Genomic DNA, 18,543 nt, shown 5'->3' with positions numbered 1-18,543 from the left:
TCCCGGGACTCATCAGTTGAAAACTTATCTCATATTGTCCATGCAAAATTATCAAATAATCAGTCAATACGATCCCCTTCAGTTTCTCGTTCTTCTTCCACTACAAATAAAAATAAAATCAATTCATCAAATAATAATAATACCACGAACAATAACCCGTCACGTCCTCAATCAAACCCAGTTTCTCGCTCATCATCCACTAATAAAGGGAACTCTTCATCGGTTACTAAACCAAATTTAAGTCCAAATACTTCTTCAAGTAATCTACCATCAACAACTTCATCGGTATCTGTAAATCATAAACCAAGATTTAGAATGTTGGAAAATGGTAATCATGAACATAATTTACGTAGTGCTAAACGTCAAGAAAAATTACTGAATATGTTAAAAGACTTATTAGGAGCTAAAAAATTAAGAGATGAAGCAAAGCTGGCGGTGCCCAAAATATTGAAGAATCAAAATCAAAATCAAAATCAAAATCAAAATCAAAATCAAAATCAAAATCAAAACCAAAATCAAAACCAAAACCAAAACCAAAACCAAAACCAAAACCAAAACCAAAACCAAAACCAAAATCAAAATCAAAATCAAAACCAAAATCAAAATCAAAATCAAAATCAAAATCAAAATCAAAGTCCAAAAGAAGAACCTCCTACTTTATTTGCCGGTTTGGTTAATCAAGTTAAAAGTAATACTGGTCAATACCACGGACAATATTTAGATCCCCTGGAAAAACAAGATTCAAGGTCTTTTGTTGAAAAATATGGTAGATGTCAAGAAGTTATTGGAAGAGGTTCATTTGGAGTTGTTCGTATTTCCCATAAAAAAATCGGCTCAATAAATGAAGAAGTATCTTCAATAACTAATGATGAAATATTATACGCAGTTAAAGAATTTAAAAGAAAACCTCAAGAACTGGAAAAAAAATATAGTCGTCGTTTAACAAGTGAATTTTGTATTTCATCATCTTTAAAACATGTTAATATCATTGATACTTTGGATTTATTAAAAGATGCTAAAGGTGACTATTGTGAAGTGATGGAATTTTGTAGTGGTGGTGATTTATATACTTTAATTATTGCTCTGGGTAAATTAGAATACGCTGAAGCTGATTGTTTTTTCAAACAATTAATAAGAGGTGTTAACTATATGCATGATATGGGTGTTAGTCATCGTGATTTAAAACCTGAAAATTTACTATTAACTCAAAATGGTATCTTGAAAATTACAGATTTTGGTAATGGTGAATGTTTTAAAATGGCCTGGGAAGATGATATTCAATTAAGTGAAGGTATTTGTGGTTCTTCTCCTTATATTGCTCCCGAAGAATTTAGTCAATCTTCTTTTGATCCAAGAGGTGTTGATATTTGGTCTTGTGGTGTCATCTATATGGCAATGAGAACTGGTCGTCAATTATGGAAATTGGCTGATGCTAAAAAGGATGAATTTTTCCAAGAATATCTTGTTAAAAGAAAAGATGCTACGGGATATGAACCAATTGAATCTTTGAAAAGGGCCCGTTGTAGAAACGTCATTTATTCTATCTTAGATCCAAAGCCTGAAAGAAGAATAAATGGTAAACAAATCTTAAATAGTGAATGGGGTAGAGAAATCAAAGTTTGTGAAGCCGGTGAAGGTAAACATAACTAGACTAACTAATACATAGCATTACATTAATTTATTTGTACGTTTTTCTATTTCAGGCCTATTTGAACCCACTTCAGGCATAATCAGACCTATTGCAAGCTTAAAAGCATGTTTCTGCCCATTCAGCTTATATGCTCTGACTTAAATCCACTTGCTAAAGCCTTTGTCAGAGATGAAAGGGGTAAAATGTTTGCGCGTTTTGTCTTTGAGTACCGTAATTTTTTTTTTTGTTTACGTTGTTCTGATTCAAATCAACGAACTGTTTAAATTAACTTTCTTTTCTACAATACAGACAAAGTAGATAGAATGGTTGAATTATCAGATTATCAACGTCAGGAGAAGATTGGAGAAGGTACTTATGGGGTTGTTTATAAAGCATTAGATACAAAACATAATAATCGAGTAGTTGCATTAAAAAAAATTCGATTAGAACTGGAAGATGAAGGTGTTCCATCAACAGCAATTAGGGAAATCTCATTATTAAAAGAGATGAAGAATAATAATATAGTTAGATTATATGATATAATACATTCAGACAGTCACAAATTATATTTAGTTTTTGAATTTTTGGATTTGGATTTGAAAAAATATATGGAATCAATTCCACAAGGAGTTGGATTAGGATCATCTATGGTTAAAAGATTCTTAAACCAATTAATCAAAGGAATTAAGCATTGTCATAGTCATCGAGTATTGCATAGAGATTTGAAACCTCAAAATTTATTAATTAATAAAGAAGGTAACTTGAAATTAGCTGATTTTGGTTTAGCAAGAGCTTTTGGTGTCCCATTAAGAGCTTACACTCATGAAGTTGTTACTTTATGGTATAGAGCTCCAGAAATCTTGTTGGGTGGTAAACAATATTCCACTGCTGTTGACATGTGGTCTGTTGGATGTATTTTTGCTGAAATGTGTAATAGAAAACCATTATTTCCAGGAGATTCAGAAATTGATGAAATATTTAGAATTTTCAGAATTTTAGGTACTCCAACTGAAGAAATTTGGCCAGACGTTACTTATTTACCTGACTTTAAACCTACTTTCCCTAAATGGAATAAGAAGAATTTGGCTGAATTTGTTCCAACTTTAGACTCTGATGGGGTTGATTTATTAGAACAAATGTTGATTTATGATCCAAGCGGTAGAATCAGTGCTAAAAGAGCTTTGGTTCATCCTTATTTCCAAGAAGATCCTGAAAACTTTGACAATTATTCAAGATCAGTCAATATGGATTGAAAAAGAAAAAAAAAATCACTACTACTGTTTGTCTTTTAATGTCTTAATATCAAAATTGAAAAAACAAAAAAAAAAAAAATTTCATTAAGTTTATAGATTTTGTTTTCTATATACGTATTCATTAATTTCGTAATAAATGCAAATCAAATGGCAAAATAATAAGATACCATGATTGTAACAATAGTAATCGCCAATATCAACAAAGTAGAGTAGTCTTTAGTCCGCGGAGCTTTGCTGTTGAATCTCTGAAGGAAAAGAATATCCTCCTGGCTTAGTTGTGAACCAAGCAAGCTTTTAGGAACAACTGGGGTATAATCCAAGTTCAGCACATCAACTATTAGTTTTGGTTTGGGGAATTGCCGGTGGAGTATCTCTAATTCACTTCTAATGGCAATTAGTCGATGGTCGATGCTATTATTATGATTCAATAGTTGATTCAAATGGCGTAAGTCTTGATAATTTCTTATATGAAGATTATTCACTCGAGTTTCTAAGTTATGGAACGACTCATCAATGCATGAATGGTGATCATTGATTTCTTCTAAGATTTCGTTAAGGTTAAAGATGGTTTTCTTATTCACCACCATCTCACTCTTGGAGTGGTTGTTCATTAAAGATGCAGTTTCATCAGAATCATCTTCGCTCAACGAATAATTCGATGGCGTCAGCGACATCGAACCGGTTTCCTTATATATATAGTGATTGAAATTATCCTGGTAGTACTCATATCCATCATTGAACCCTCCGTATATCACCCCATGATTCAAATCTATCACCTTGATATCCTTTAACAAGGAGATCATGATATTTTTCATATCGCTATATTCAATACTTATTTGACTAGCGGGTTTCTCTAACCTTCTCTCCATTCCCTCGACCAACTCCTCTATTTCACTCGTGATAATGATATCATCAGCTAGAAAGTCTGCTTCTAACCCTAACTTGGTCTCCAACTCAGTTAAAAACCTGGCCATTTTATCCAACCTGATATCTCCTCCCGTCTCCAAGGATGTCCATACTTGGTCAAAATACGATTTCTTCATTACTCCAATCGTTGATGCCTGCTCTAGCTGCATTCTTCTATGCCCTCTTTTACTAAGTATCACTCAATCTTCCCATAATCCCTTCTTCACTGCAAGTTTGTGCTTTTCACGTAAAGCCAAAGGGTTGCCAAAACGAAGTCTATTTTGGTTTGGACGCATTAGGAAATCATATTGATTGCGTGGTGTCCGGGTCGTTCACGTTTTGCAGTTTGACTCTCGCGAGTTTGCATGTTGCTAATCTGCAGATTACACCGAGTAGTTTGCAGTTTACGTTTCACCAGAAAAACCATTTACTTGACTTTTCTCTAAACTACTTCCAATATACTTATAATTCATAATCATAATGAGTGATAGAGGCTGGAGGGGCCGTGGAAGATACTACTACGACCGTACAGGGCTGGCGGGGTCCGCTTACGATGCGTACCACCCAGCATCTAACTCGTCATCGTCAGCTAATTCCAGCGATAATCCAGGCACTTCTTCATATAGAGGACGAGGTTCTTCTCGGCCCGTTCGTGGATCGGGAGGCAGTTTCAGGGGCCGTGGAGATAGTCTGTACTACTCCAGAGGTGGTTCGAGCAGATACCAACCGTACTATCTGAATCGTGGAAGAGACGTTTACAGAACTGGAGACCGCACTTATGATGAACCAGAAGATAAGAAACCAGATGAGGAATACGCTGCAGAGGATCCACGTAGTCACAGTTATAATAGCAATTACCGTGGTGGGTTTAGAGGTGGATTCAGAGGCTCGCTGTCTAATTACCGGGGGAGAGGATACTATAATGGTTCAGGAGGCAGACCTTCAATCACTTCAGCTTCGTCCCATGAGTACAATGATGGGTATAATGACAACAGACTGTACGACAAGTCCAGGTCGTCTCTGTATACGAAAAACTACAATGATAATACTCAAAATTCAAGGGCATCGACTCCAGCTTCAGAAAGACTGTCGATATCAAAATCCAGACACTCAATCTCGAAACTCGAACAGAAGGTATTCAATAATCCTTGGATTCCAATACTTCACATCAAAGATCCCAAGACTCAAGCAGTTCTTGAGTCAAGATACGAAGATTTGCTCAAAGTCGATAAGGAATTAAGTCAATTACAATTGACCAGGTTTAAACTACAAAACTCCGTGCAGTCCTTGGATAGAAGTATGGAAAGAGAAGCTCTTCACGTCCAGCTTACCAATGAAAAGCTTGAAGAATTCACATTCTTGCAATAACCTTAATGAAATCCTGTAATATATCTGTATCATATATATATATATAATGTTTCCTTGAAAAATCGTGTAGGTACCGTGTATTTTTTTGATTTCTTGTAAAGAAGAAAAAAAAAAAAAAAGGAAGAAGCCAACAACTTCTTTTACTTCCCTATAAGCTTGTCATAATGTCAATCGCTGAATATTTTTCGAGTATTACTCAGAGTAAACTTGGCCAATCCTTACTCGTTGGTTCTGTTTTAATTGGGGTGTTCAAGATCACCACTTTCTCCTTGAGTGTAGTCTCTTTAGTTTTTGATTTATTCATTTTACCCGCAACCAACTATTCGAAATATGGGGCTAAAAAGGGTAATTGGGCTGTTATTACTGGTGCCTCTGATGGGTTAGGTAAGGAGTACGCTTTACAGTTGGCTGCTAAAGGATTGAATATTGTGCTTATTTCCAGAACACAATCCAAGTTGGAATTACTTGCAACTGACATTGAAAGTAAATATAAGGTTTCCACTAAAATCATAGCATTTGATGCTTCTACCGATGAAGATGAAAATTATCTTAAAATCAGTAACGCAATTGATGGCTTACCTGTTACTGTTTTAATCAATAACGTTGGTCAATCGCATTCTATTCCTGTTCCTTTTGTTGAAACTGAGTTAAAAGAATTAACCGATATTGTCACTATTAATAATCTTGTTACTTTAAAGATCACTCAAACTGTTCTTCCAGTAATCAAGCAAACTTTAAATCAAGATAAAAAGATTCGCGGTTTGATTTTAACCATGGGATCATTTGGTGGTTTATTTCCAACTGCTTATTTAGCCACTTATTCTGGTTCCAAAGCTTTTTTACAAAACTGGTCTAATGCTTTAGCTGGTGAATTGGCTCCTGAAAAAATTGATGTTGAATTAGTTCTTTCTTATTTGGTTACTTCTGCAATGTCTAAAATAAAGAGACCTTCTTTACTTATTCCAAATGCTAAAAATTTTGTTAAATCCGCCATTAACAGCGTTGGTTACCGTGGTGGTGCTCAAGAAAGATTTGCTACAAACACTCCTTACTGGACTCATGCTCTTATGCATTTTGCTGTTGCAAATTCAGTTGGTATTTACTCAAAGATTGCTAATACCATCAATTTCAACATGCATAAAAGCATTCGTGTTAGAGCTTTAAAGAAAGCTGCTCGTTTAGCCAATGAAAAGAAAGATTAGTTTATATAATTCTTATATAATATTTAGTAAGGGAATATATCAACATTATCATCCTCATCGCGTACCATTTTAAATCTAGTTGACCCAACGTCAGTGTAAAAAGTGTAAGGATCCTGGAATTCGTCATCAGACTCAATTTGATGATTATCATGAGAGACATGACTTCTCTTTAGCTTTCTCCTACGAACCTTGAACTGTGGTTGAGGATGATCAAAAACAAACCCCCGGTCATTTTCAACAGCATTAAGTAAATCACGCATATCAAATCTTTTCCCACTACTGTTTGACTTCTTCTTCTTCTTCATGAAAGATTTATAATTACCAACAATATAACTAATAGCGATTCTTTGGTTCGTGTCACATTGATCACAGTACCAAAGAGCAAGCTCGTAAGTGTTACCACCATTGTCAAAGTACGAAGCCATTGACCTACCGTATCTTATGTGAATAGAATCTTTTTCTTTATAATAATTACTCACTGATCTGTGGGGTGGATTGGATCGAGCGTTTCTACCAATCTCAGAAATGAGCATTGCAACCATATCCCAAGATATTGTCCCTTTTATTAATGATAGCATAATAAATTTCAGATACATTTGGATTTGGATTGTGTTCACTAATAGCATCCACTTTAGGTGCTAAGAGTTCTGACAAACGATCCGAAAAGACTTTGGCCCAAAGTAACTGTTGACGAGTATCAGTGTACTCATTGGAGAATGCTCTGTATCTTTTAGGTGAAACGGTTCTCATGGTGAAAACTTTTGAAGCAAGAGGCTCTTCGACTTGACAAAGTTTAAAACAATTAGTCCAATCTTTCATGGATTCATAAGTGTAGTCGTAATCAAATAGCTCATCAAAATACTCTTCATAGATATCAACCGCCTTATCAGAAGCATTCTTGATAATAGGCTTGATTTTCTTACTAGCAATGATATTCTTATAATCTAATTCGAGAAATTCGTCAACGGGGATAGATTCATCGAATAATCCCACAAATTCCTTTTTTGGACGAACATCGTTTTCATTCAAGCTCAATTGAGCCACCCCGGCGGACAACGAGGTCCCTGGATCCTCTTCCTTGACCTTCTTGGACTTGGAGTTGGGTTTCTGGTCATTTTAGAGTAAGGAGAAAAGATCGAACCAGAATAAAGGGAAGAGGTGCGTATATATATATATATATAAAAAAAAATTTTAAAACAGGCCAGAAACAACGGTGATACTGAACAATGTACCTTTAAAAGGGAATAATTGAGAGGCAGCCTTATTGAAGTAGCCAGTCTTTTTACTATATCTGGGATTCTAGGATGCCCGTAGAAAATACATGCAAAGCGATGCGTTCAGTCAAACGGATACTGCCCCTTAGGGCCATATATCTTGTGAGAAAATCGCCGATGACATTGGGATATGCTTCTAACGGTACGTTGATGCCATGACAAGTGTCTCCATGGCCTTGACTGAATACTTCACCTTCTCCAAGCTGTTAGATCAATATAGGCTGTTTGCTCTTGTTAAACTCAGGTCAACCAGGCTTACTAAGATAGCTAACAGCTTAAAGAAAATAAAATAGTCTTCAAGAGTTAAGCTCGGGGTATAGACTGAAGAAGATATGATTAAGTATCCAATTGTAGAAACAGTGAATGAAGTCTCTTCGGAAACACCGTTGAAAGGGTGGAAACAGATTGCCTATTCTCCTTCTTTCGCTTAAAAGGTTCGTTGTTAATCTTATTTAGACCCCTTTCGGATTCTCTCTTAGTCTTATCTTCGTTAATAAGTGAAACTGTATGAAACTTGAACCACCTTGGTTTATTACTTGAATATCTATTACTTGAATATCTATTACTTATATCTATTACATAAATCTATTACTTATATCTATTACATAAATCTATTACTTGAATATCTATTACTTGAATATCTATTACTTATATCTATTACATAAATCTATTACTTATATCTATTACATAAATCTATTACTTGAATATCTATTACTTGAATGTCTATTACTTATATCTATTACATAAATCTATTACTTATATCTATTACTTGAATGTCTATTACTTATATCTATTACATAAATCTATTACTTATATCTATTACATAAATCTATTACTTATATCCATTACATAAATCTATTACTTGAATATCTATTACTTGAATGTCTATTACTTATATCTATTACATAAATCTATTACTTATATCTATTACATAAATCTATTACATAAATCTATTACTTATATCTATTACTTATATCTATTACTTACATCTATTACATAAATCTATTACTTATATCTATCAGTTCAATAGGGTATGGCTGCAAATACCGAAGCCGCACCCGTGCACCAGGCAAACCCACTTGTTGATAGAAAATTCTAGAAAAATCGCGAAAAATCACTGGCGAAAACCCCCAAACTCTAAAAGAATTGCCATTTTTTTCTATGAAAAAACAAAATCACTTGATTGGCATAGTATAAATCCAATTGCATCTTCCTTTAAAGAGAATACTCGGGGGTCAAACGGACTTTTGCTTTGATTTTTGGATAAATTTTAGATTGCAATATGGTTAGAGAAACAAAACTTTATGACTTATTAGGAGTTTCACCATCTGCTAGTGAAACTGAAATAAAGAAAGCTTATAGAAAATCTGCATTGAAGTATCACCCTGATAAGCCAACTGGGGATGCTGAAAAATTCAAAGAGATTTCCGAAGCGTGTGAGATTTTATCTAATCCTGATAAAAGACAGGTTTACGATGATTATGGGTTAGAAGCTGCTAGAGGTAATGCTCCTGCTGGTGGTGCTGGAGGAAATCCATTTGCTGCTGGCGGAGGGGCTTCTCCGTTTGGTGGGTTTAGTTCTGGGTCTTCCTTTTCTCAGAATGACGCCTTCAATATCTTCTCCCAAATGGGTGGTTTCGGTATGGGAGGTGATGATATGTTTGGTTCAGGTTTTGGTGGGTCCAGTTTTGGTGGGTCCAGTTTTGGTGGTGGTGGTATGCCTGGTGGGTTTGGTGGTGCCGGTGGTCGTTCTGCTCGTTCTCGTCCGGAACCGGATACCGTTACCATGACTTTACCAGTTTCTTTAGAAGATTTGTATAAAGGTGGAGTTAAAAAAATGAAATTAAGTAGAAAAGGTATTAGTGGTGCTAAAGAAAGTAAGGTTGTTGAAATTACTATTAAGCCAGGCTGGAAAGCTGGTACTAAAATCAATTTTGCCAATGAAGGTGATTATCAACCAGAGTGTCAAGCAAGACAAACTATTCAATTCGTTTTGGAAGAGAAATCTCATCCTATTTTCCAAAGAGAAGGTAACAACTTGAAAATGGTTGTTCCTTTATCTTTCAAAGAATCTTTATTGGGTTTCGATAGAGAAGTTACCACCATCGACGGTAGAAGAATTCCCTTTTCAAGATCCTCTCCAATTCAACCAAATTCTTCCACTACTTATCCCGGTTTAGGTATGCCAATTAGTAAAAACCCTGGCCAGAGAGGTGATTTGGAAATTGTTTTCAAAGTCGACTATCCAATTTCATTAACCCCTCAACAAAAACAAGCCATTAATCAAAACTTTTAATCTTTATTAATGACATATGACATGAATGATCCCAATGCATTTCCCTTTTTATTCAATTGTACTTTAGCTTCGCTTTTTCTTCTTGCCTTATCTTCGTCCTTAGATTATAGATAACTGTCATTGGCTCTGCCAATGCTTTGTATATATACCTAATTTTAATAAAAAAAAGAACATTTTAATAACTTTTGTAGATTTTGCAAGTTTAATTTGCAATTTTTTCAATTTTTTATTTTTTGGTTACTGATGGTGTACGGAGCATATTCTTGAATAAAAAATCCTTCGTTGAAATGATTAAACCAGTTTACTCCCTTGTTCCCTTATACATATTAATACAGCCATGTCCGTGATCTTAGCGTCGGCTGGTTACGACCACACAATCCGATTCTGGGACGCGCTAACTGGGGTTTGTTCTCGTACAATTCAACACCCAGATTCTCAAGTTAATCGATTAGAAATAACTTCTGATAAACGTTTTTTGGCAGCTGCTGGTAACTTATACGTAAGATTATACGATATAAGACAAGTGGGGAATTCTGGCAATGGTACCGCTTCTGCTAATTCGGTGGCTTCCATGGGACCGGGTGCTTCCAATAATAATAATAATAATAATAATTCTAATCCAGTCATGACTTTTGAAGGCCATAGCTCTAATGTTACATCACTTGCATTCCAAGTAGAAAACAAATGGATGGTTTCTTCTTCAGAAGATGGAACGGTGAAAGTCTGGGATGTAAGGTCTCCGTCAGTGCAAAGAAGTTATAAACATCATTGTCCGGTGAACGAAGTCGTCATTCATCCAAATCAAGGAGAATTAATAAGCTGTGATCAAGATGGTAATATAAAAATATGGGATTTGGGTGAAAATCATTGTAGTCATCATTTAATTCCTGAAGATGACGTTCCAATAAATTCATTATCTGTTGCTAGTGATGGTTCAATGCTTGTTGCCGGGAATAATAAAGGTAATTGTTATGTATGGAAAATGCAAAATAATCGTGAAGAAACTTCTTTAACTCCGGTGACAAAATTTAGATCTCATCTGAAATATATAACTAGAGTCGTATTACTGACTGATATGAAACATTTAGCTACTTGTTCAGCTGATCATACCGCTAGAATTTGGTCTACTGAAGATAACTTTAGCCTAGAGACTACCCTTCAAGGCCATCAAAGATGGGTCTGGGATTGTGCATTCAGTGCAGATAGTGCTTATTTAGTAACTGCTTGCTCGGATCATTATGTTAGATTATGGGATCTATCCAATAGCGAAACTGTTAGACAATATAACGGTCACCATAAAGGAGCAGTTTGCGTAGCCTTAAACGATGTTTGATCGCTTACAATTTACAATTTTTCAGTTCTATTTCTAATTTGCATCAATTTAATAATTTTTTTATTCAATATACACTTTATCCGTTTACCGAAAGCGATTTTTTTTAAGACAATTCAAATTAGCTACTGGAGTAAATATATGCTTTCTCATTCTATCAGCAAATTGGTACTTTATCACTTTCTGCTTGAAAGAATAATAACCACCGACAAAGTTAAATAATTTAGTCAACTCGTCATGAAATGTATCAGCGGTAAAATCAGCTGGCTTTTGTGAATACCACTCTTTCAATCTACTGGTTGAAAATCCTGATTTCAAAATCGCTTCAACATAATCAATCACTTGCATCATTAAGTGAGTCTGCATTGGAAATTTACTTTCAAAAAATTCAAGTGCTTGAATGCTAAAAAAAAATGTAGACTTTAATAAAACAGTAAGTATTTCATCTTTTCCCTCGTTCCAAAGATTGGATACCCATTCGTCATCAGGAACTTGAGCCAATTGCTCGTAAATATCTAAGAATGTAATTGTTAAACTTGCGTACTGAGAAAATTTGGAAGTAATCTGTTCAGTTAAATCCACTGCAAGATCTGCATTAATTGTTGATTTTACTTCATATTTGAGCCTCGTTAATATAAGATCAACTTTCATCTTGTTGTCAAAAGTTTTATGCTCTATACAGCTTGCAAGAACTGGTAAGAATTGGTTTAAAGGGAAGCAATACTCTGGTATTATTTTAAAATCTAATAAATTAGAAAATATTAACGAGATATAGGTGAAGTGAGCATCCTGGATCTCGAGTGAGCCATTAGGGATAAGAGAAAGATAATTGACTAAAGATTTGCTGTCAATGTTAAGAAGTCCAGCTTCTTTAACAAAGCCATTCAACCCCTTGACAAAATTATCAAAAGAATCAGTTCTCAACTCTGGCATCACGGTATTTCTTGAAAAAAACGAATAAATGAAATAGGCCAATATAAGTTTATGTAAACTGTTGGTCTTCTTAACTTGATCCAAATCAATGGGAATTCTGCAATTTCCACACGTCTTGTTCAAACATTTGAAAACTAAGGTATCCGCTGAATCTTCATTGAAAAAATTATCAAAGGAAAGGCTGCAAATCAACGCATTGCATCTAAGGCAATTATAAGAAAAGAAATAATCAACTTTAGCTGTACATAACCCACACTTGCAAGTAAAGAAAAAACGATTAGCCAAATCTAGTTGTCTCAACTCTTTTGGATTCGAAGTATAACAATAATTTATTGTGATTTCTTTTGCTTTCTGGATTGCACAGTTTGTGACAAGTTGGAACGAAGTTGAAGAAAAAGGAACCACTGTTGTATTTGGAATACAGGAATGATTGATAAGGGAAAAGTATGGATCAATGCCCATCCCAATTGCTTCACCATACTCATCCATCAAAATGTTTGCATTGACAAAGCAGATGCAAATCAAGTCGTTAATGTAACTTTTCAACTCGTCCTTTGTACGGCGAGGGTTACACTCATGCACTGAATTAACTACTAAATCAAGATTATCATAAAGAAAGTCAGCATGTATACCTTTGATGAACTCTTCTTTATGAGAAGTCAAATTGAAAATTTCTCTCTTGTAAGTGGGATATTGTTCACAGGTAACAAAAAGCTGAATAACCAATCTAATAAATTCTCCGATATTGATTTCTTTGGGTGCCTTTTTCAAGAATGATCGAAGAATGTCACACTCGTATTTATGTGTAGCCCTACAATCTTTCAACAAGCAGTCTTGGCCACAATACTTAGTTAAACAACAGTTGGGACAGGTTATACTATCCTGAGAATTGGAAAATTTATGAAAACAGGAGCTACAGGCTGTTTCTAGTGAGTATCCACTGTTATTTTGAACTGTGCTGTTGATAATTTTCACTAAAGGTTTGAAACAAATTAAGGTTTTGAAAGCAGAAATATCATTCTTCAAGCAGATGCCCCTTTTTGCATATCCTCCGTGAGCATTATAAATGGTCATCATTTGCTTAGATGATTTTTCAAGCTTTTTGCTATCCATTTTCACCAATGGATGAATGTATAAGGTGGGAATAGTTTGAGCGGCTAATTTGACTTTTAACTAAGAAATTCGATTCTTCGATGACAAAATGGGTCTTTCAGGATTCAAACTTCTACCAGTACCAATTATTCACCCTCAAACAAGTAAGCTGTAGATCCTGTGAACAATCTCGAAGTTCATGAAGAAGAGAAAGAGTAGCGGCTAAGTGTCCACCAAAAAAAAACTGCAACTTTTGGCTGCAACTTTCCAAAAAAAAAAAAATCAATTCCCTCAGTTTCGAAAGGTTGTCACAAATCCTAAGTTCTTTGGACTCATTAAACTTCAAAGCATATATGTTTAATAGTAACAGTTCCTACAAGTAAAGCTTAAATAAATGATATGTACATGCATACTTGGCTATATAAAACGTGAAGAGAGACACAATGAAGTAGTAAAGCAAAGAACCACTTGTGAATGGTAAATTGGGATCTCTAGTGAAATGCAAATGAAAGGCAATCGTGAAAAACAAATGAAATATAGTGAATTATAACGATGAAAAACAAAAAAAAACGAAAGATTGTGTAAATCGTAAGACTTGAAGAGATGCCAGGGTATAGACGTGAAAATGAATGTTAGATGAGGAAACTAGAAGGATTGAACAAAAAAGAATCCAATGATAAATAAGTATAAAAAAAACTGAGAGAATGCCGATGCAAAAATACGAAAAATAGGACTGCAAAAAAAAAAAAAGGAATGACAGCAAAGCGATAGCTTTGAAAAAGAGAAGTGAGTAAAATGAGCTATGAGCCAAGACTCAAAGCTTTAATGCCGGGGAGTGATGAGCTAACATCTCAACCCAAAATGTCTTCATTCTTACCCAAAATGTTTTCAACACCAACATTATCGTAGTTCAAGATCAATTCTTGATTTTGAGACTCATCTTTGAGGTCAGTTCCATAAGCACCATCCAAAAGATCAACCATGCTGGTACTTCTCAATTGTTCAGAAGTATTATCATCATAGTGACTTTGTTGTTGCTGAAATTGTTGAATTTGGGGATTTGATTGTAAGAAATTAGTTTGAGAATTAGTGGAAGGGTTGACACCTTGAACAGCTTCAGTGAGGATATTTGCAGCTTGTGTATCACTTTGAGTTCTAGTGGCACCGTGGCGATTATTGTGATGATGACTTGATTCGAACGAATACTGGAATTCGTCTTGAAGAAACCCACCTAATTCAAAACACCAATTGAAGTATTCATCAACCCAGCATCTAACAATCCACCATGCACCAAACCCTTGACCACCGTTCAAACTAATTTCTCGAAGACAAGTTGTGAGAAGATTGGATACAACCAAAATGAAAAGTCTTGGATTTGTTTTAGAAAATCTTGATGGTAAAGAAGAAATGAAACTAGCACAATTGTTCATAATTGAGGAAGCTGCTAGATTCATATGTTGTTCCTGACTTCCATCTTGGCCCTTTTGACTTTTTTGACTATCCAGCTCCATTTGTAATAAATTGATAAAATCATTACTCAAAATACTTAACAAAAGTTCAATATTAGCTTTAGAACAAGGAACCTCTCTTAAAACAATTTCATTGATATCTAATTTTAACCAATCTTCAACCATTGCTTGCTTTTCAGAAGGATTATTCAAAATTCTTCCAGCTGATTGACCAGTTTCAATTACTTTAATTAATCTTGATAAAATTGCAATAAAATTTTTTGCATTTTTCAATTTTAAGTTCATAAAATTTTTTGGAACCTTTGTCTGTAATGAAGCGCTTAATTTATTAACATATTGTTTTGAAACTTGTTTTAATTGTTGTAAAACTTCATCAGGAACACTTTGTAAGTGCAATTTAGTTAACATTTTAGCCATTGTCCTGTACATAGCCAAATCACATTCTTTAACCCATTCAAGAACTGGTTCACTGGTATATAATTTAAAAACTGGGGCAGTTAAAATACTATTAAAGCTTGCAAAAGATGAAAATAATTTTTTAATATGCATATATCTTAAACTTTCAAAAATTGAAGTACAGTGAACTTTATATAAAGAATACAAAGTATCTGCAATATCATAATCAGTGTCTTTGGGCAAGTAGGGATAAATTGAAGGTAAATGAAGTGGAGAGTTCATATCTTCCATATTAAGTGAATCTTCAATTAACTGAAATAAATTTGGAATATATCTTAAGGTATGTAATTGAAAATGTTCAGTTATGTAAATTGAATTAACTGGCGTTGATAATAAATTTGAATTTGCAGTTGGTGCAGGGCTTCCAGATATTGAAGGACTATTTGGATTTAAAGATTGAGGAGAGTCAATACCAAAAGATGATGATGAGTTAGATATTGGAGAACCCCCTTGAAAATTTTGATCACCTACCAATTTAATTCCACAATAATGATATTTGGATTGTCCTCTCATTCCTAATCTTCTTGTAGTTAAATTTGGAAAAAGAATTCTAACTAATTTACCAAAACTTGCAGGGGACAAAGGAGTTAAACTATTATCTGCACAAATTTGAACATATCTTGCATATATTCTATTTCTAGGAACCACTGCAGTTGCAGAAGATTCACAAGAATTAAGTAACCAGACCATACCAAAAATTTGACGTTGTCTTTCTTTACTTGTATCTTTAGCATTATTTGAAGAAGAAATATTTCCATGATCTAAATTATTATCATTACTCGATGAATTATCATCACGAGAAATATTAACGTGAGAAGCACTTGCTTTTGTTTCTGGTATTGAATCATCATTTTCAATTGATTTGATTCTTAATGCTAATTCATGAAGTGGTAATTTAGATGCTTTAAAGGCTAATTGTTTTAATTCATTATCACCATCATCACCAGGTACAGCATGATCAGATTTTCTTTGTCTTTTTCTACTATTTGATGGAAGCATAGAAAGGTTTGAATGAAGACCACCAATGTCATTCAGAGCTGATTGTAAACCATAAGCACCAGACATCATGTTTTCATGAAGACCATGATCAATTGGAGTACCAGATCTTGAGCCAATTGGCGATTTTCCTAAGTTTGAGTCAGTTGATGGCATTGGTCTATGTAAAAAGGTATTACCAAATTGATGCAGTGAAGGAGGTTGAGGTTGAGGTTGAGATGGATGATATTGATAGTTCAAAGATTGAACTTGAGCATAAGGAGATTGAGTTTGATAAGCTTGTTGTTGTTGTTGTTGTTGTTGTTGTTGGTGATGGTGATGCGATTGTGGTAAATGTGCAACGCTAGAGGGGAATTGTCTTTGATGGGAAAATTGAGAAGAATTAAAATCAAAAGCGGGTGCTTGAATTGGTTGCAAAGATTGTTGCTGAGTGTCTTGGTTAATAAAATTCTGCATATAAGGAGTTAAGGGCAGATGTACAGGTTGAGGGTGAGCTTGAAGATGTTTAAATTGATGCAAATTAGAATGATTTATTGGAGAGCCCAAAACCCCTTCATTAGGTTCGACTTTGACGTATGCTTGATTGTTCATTGTTCGGCTGTTGTTTTGTTGATTCGATTGTGATTCCGGTTTTTGTTGTTGCTGTTGTTTCAGTTGATCCAGTTGATTGTTTGCTTGACTTGAGTTCATAAGAAAATGAGCGGGTGGAAAGGGTTTCGAAATTTGAAAATTATGAAATGATTCAATATTCCAAAGTCCGAAATGATTGTAAATTTTTTTTTTAACTTCTTCTCTTTCTTGAAAAATAAAGTATCAACCGACAATCTAAAAAAACAGAAAGAAGAAGAACAAAACTAGTAGAAGTTTGAAAGGTGATGATAACTTGAAGATGAAGTGGACATTCAAAAATCGACTAACCAAGAGAAAAAAAAAAAGTTTCACCAAACACCAATAGAAAAGAATTCTTAAGAAAAGGGAGAAGGAAGAATGAAGTATGTAGAACACGGATCAAAAATTCTAGAAAAAAACCGAAAGAAAGAAGTTAATTTATAGGAATTTTGAGGAATGAATAAACTTTATGAAAATTCTTTGTTTTCCAAAGTTCAAAGATCAAATCAAATTAGGGATCAAATTTAGGGATCAACTAGTTAATGGAAACCGGGATCAATATTTACCAAAAAAAAGGAGAAATAGCACAAATGCAACTTAATTTTTTTCCTTCGTGATGACCTGACTTGATCCAAAGATTGAAATGCGAGTTCGATAGATGAATTGAGTAAAACAAACTTTCTGAACTTCGATTAAGATTCGAAAAAGGATCGGGGCCTTTCTTGGGGAATGATTTGAGATTAAGAATAGACTTTGGATATGAAATAGTTTAAACGGGAAGTTAATCTTTCTTCTTTCTAATCTGACGAGATACTTTTTTTTTTTTTTTTTTGAAGTGTGGAGATAGATCAGGTACTTCAAAAAGGAAAGAACAACGTAGATTGGATCAAAGATAGGAGTAAAAGGGTTAATGGAGATAGTAACAACTGAAGAACTGACGTGTAACAGGAGTATAGGGGAGATTTAGGATTGTTTAAACTTTTTTTATTATTTAAAATAAACAGGAAACAAAACTTAGCGGACAACACGGAATCAATGAATCAAAGATGGATAGATATGATAACGACAACAACAAACGAGGAATGAGAATGAATTGAGGTTTGATGGGTGATTTGAAATCAAAATAAACAAAAAAGAAAAGAACAACGACAAAGAGAAAAACAAAAAGACAAATAACCCAAAAAAAGAAGTCAAGCTGAGGGTGTAACAAGAGTCAATAAAGCAGTAATGATTTGGAAGAATAGCTAGGACTTGTTTTGTCTTTTTTTTGATATTTTTTTATTTTTTCAACTTGAACAGGTTGCAATTGCAATTCTTGATTTAATTGTGAGTTGTAAAGGGGAATTAGCCCAACGAGATGAGTTATTGCTTGTTATGAGAATAATGGACCTAAATGTCAAGACAATAACGATCAGTTATTTGGATGATGTCAGAGAGGAAAGACAGAAATTGTAGATGCAAATGTGAACAAGTGGAACAGTAAATAGAACAAGAACAAAACCCACAAGAACTAGGACAACCGGTGGTGAAGGGGGCAGCTTTCTTGGGGGTCTTGGGTTATGCAAAGCAGTCCTTGTAGAAGTACGAAGACCAGACTGGTGATGGGATGAAGTAAGTGATGAGGGGGATCAAACACACTACCTAATATAGTATCACTAACAAAACAAAAAAAAAATTAAAGTAAAATAAAAAAAGAAGCAAAAGAAAAAAAAAAAAAAAAATCACCGAA

The 18,543-nt window shown here is 34.3% G+C and overlaps 10 protein-coding genes across 10 annotated transcripts; 6 read left to right on the top strand and 4 right to left on the bottom strand.

Moving 5' to 3' along the window:
- Nucleotides 1-276: 276 nt before the first annotated feature.
- HYPBUDRAFT_239703 (serine/threonine protein kinase) lies at nt 277-1,801 on the top strand. Its single transcript, XM_020223252.1, has 2 exons — nt 277-435; nt 636-1,801. The coding sequence occupies exons 1-2, from the start codon at nt 419-421 to the stop codon at nt 1,648-1,650; spliced, it is 1,032 nt and encodes a 343-aa protein (XP_020076826.1). The 5' UTR covers nt 277-418; the 3' UTR covers nt 1,651-1,801.
- Nucleotides 1,802-1,953: 152 nt separating this feature from the next.
- CDC28 (cyclin-dependent serine/threonine-protein kinase) lies at nt 1,954-2,883 on the top strand (the record flags this gene model as incomplete). The annotated part of the gene is made up of 1 exon (XM_020218587.1): nt 1,954-2,883. The coding sequence occupies one exon, from the start codon at nt 1,954-1,956 to the stop codon at nt 2,881-2,883; it is 930 nt and encodes a 309-aa protein (XP_020076825.1).
- Nucleotides 2,884-2,995: 112 nt separating this feature from the next.
- Nucleotides 2,996-4,036, bottom strand: HYPBUDRAFT_152555 (uncharacterized protein). Its single transcript, XM_020221085.1, has one exon. The coding sequence runs from the start codon at nt 3,855-3,857 to the stop codon at nt 3,027-3,029; it is 831 nt and encodes a 276-aa protein (XP_020076824.1). The 5' UTR covers nt 3,858-4,036; the 3' UTR covers nt 2,996-3,026.
- A 78-nt stretch (nt 4,037-4,114) lies between these two features.
- Nucleotides 4,115-5,235, top strand: HYPBUDRAFT_198841 (uncharacterized protein). The gene has a single exon (XM_020222994.1). It carries the CDS (start codon nt 4,270-4,272, stop codon nt 5,155-5,157), a length of 888 nt encoding a protein of 295 aa, XP_020076823.1. The 5' UTR covers nt 4,115-4,269; the 3' UTR covers nt 5,158-5,235.
- Nucleotides 5,236-5,321: 86 nt separating this feature from the next.
- Nucleotides 5,322-6,359, top strand: HYPBUDRAFT_5594 (ketoreductase; the record flags this gene model as incomplete). The annotated part of the gene is made up of 1 exon (XM_020223508.1): nt 5,322-6,359. The coding sequence occupies one exon, from the start codon at nt 5,322-5,324 to the stop codon at nt 6,357-6,359; it is 1,038 nt and encodes a 345-aa protein (XP_020076822.1).
- Nucleotides 6,015-8,083, bottom strand: HYPBUDRAFT_166218 (uncharacterized protein). The gene is made up of 4 exons (XM_020222731.1): nt 7,681-8,083; nt 6,954-7,466; nt 6,839-6,918; nt 6,015-6,788 (listed from the first exon to the last, which is right to left on the bottom strand). Exons 1-4 carry the CDS (start codon nt 7,726-7,728, stop codon nt 6,383-6,385), a joined length of 1,047 nt encoding a protein of 348 aa, XP_020076821.1. The 5' UTR covers nt 7,729-8,083; the 3' UTR covers nt 6,015-6,382.
- An 815-nt stretch (nt 8,084-8,898) lies between these two features.
- SIS1 (type II HSP40 co-chaperone) lies at nt 8,899-9,970 on the top strand. Its single transcript, XM_020221084.1, has one exon. The coding sequence runs from the start codon at nt 8,916-8,918 to the stop codon at nt 9,927-9,929; it is 1,014 nt and encodes a 337-aa protein (XP_020076820.1). The 5' UTR covers nt 8,899-8,915; the 3' UTR covers nt 9,930-9,970.
- Nucleotides 9,971-10,263: 293 nt separating this feature from the next.
- HYPBUDRAFT_152553 (TOR complex subunit) lies at nt 10,264-11,345 on the top strand (the record flags this gene model as incomplete). The annotated part of the gene is made up of 1 exon (XM_020221083.1): nt 10,264-11,345. The coding sequence occupies one exon, from the start codon at nt 10,267-10,269 to the stop codon at nt 11,260-11,262; it is 996 nt and encodes a 331-aa protein (XP_020076819.1). The 3' UTR covers nt 11,263-11,345.
- A 1-nt stretch (nt 11,346) lies between these two features.
- On the bottom strand, nt 11,347-13,266 carry HYPBUDRAFT_107483 (uncharacterized protein; the record flags this gene model as incomplete). The annotated part of the gene is made up of 1 exon (XM_020218555.1): nt 11,347-13,266. The coding sequence occupies one exon, from the start codon at nt 13,264-13,266 to the stop codon at nt 11,347-11,349; it is 1,920 nt and encodes a 639-aa protein (XP_020076818.1).
- An 869-nt stretch (nt 13,267-14,135) lies between these two features.
- Nucleotides 14,136-16,208, bottom strand: RFX1 (Rfx1p; the record flags this gene model as incomplete). Its single annotated transcript, XM_020218546.1, has 3 exons — nt 14,136-14,725; nt 14,774-15,934; nt 16,031-16,208. 3 exons carry the CDS (start codon nt 16,206-16,208, stop codon nt 14,136-14,138), a joined length of 1,929 nt encoding a protein of 642 aa, XP_020076817.1.
- Nucleotides 16,209-18,543: the final 2,335 nt, after the last annotated feature.

Source organism: Hyphopichia burtonii, assembly GCF_001661395.1.
Source record: "Hyphopichia burtonii NRRL Y-1933 unplaced genomic scaffold HYPBUscaffold_3, whole genome shotgun sequence".
Classification (NCBI taxonomy): domain Eukaryota; kingdom Fungi; phylum Ascomycota; class Pichiomycetes; order Serinales; family Debaryomycetaceae; genus Hyphopichia; species Hyphopichia burtonii.
This window is presented reverse-complemented; position numbering and strand designations above follow the sequence as displayed.

What these genes read in the sequence shown, in the direction of transcription:
- HYPBUDRAFT_198841 (XM_020222994.1), top strand. Translation starts at nt 4,270, where the DNA reads ATGAGTGATAGAGGCTGGAGGGGCCGTGGAAGATACTACTACGACCGT.
- HYPBUDRAFT_152555 (XM_020221085.1), bottom strand. Translation starts at nt 3,857, where the DNA reads ATGGCCAGGTTTTTAACTGAGTTGGAGACCAAGTTAGGGTTAGAAGCA.
- SIS1 (XM_020221084.1), top strand. Translation starts at nt 8,916, where the DNA reads ATGGTTAGAGAAACAAAACTTTATGACTTATTAGGAGTTTCACCATCT.
- HYPBUDRAFT_166218 (XM_020222731.1), bottom strand. Translation starts at nt 7,728, where the DNA reads ATGGCCCTAAGGGGCAGTATCCGTTTGACTGAACGCATCGCTTTGCAT. An exon ending in AACACAATCCAAATCCAAAT is followed by an intron (nt 6,919 to 6,953) that starts GTATCTGAAATT and finishes CATTAATAAAAG; the next exon opens with GGACAATATCTTGGGATATG. An exon ending in CCAATCCACCCCACAGATCA is followed by an intron (nt 6,789 to 6,838) that starts GTGAGTAATTAT and finishes AAGATACGGTAG; the next exon opens with GTCAATGGCTTCGTACTTTG.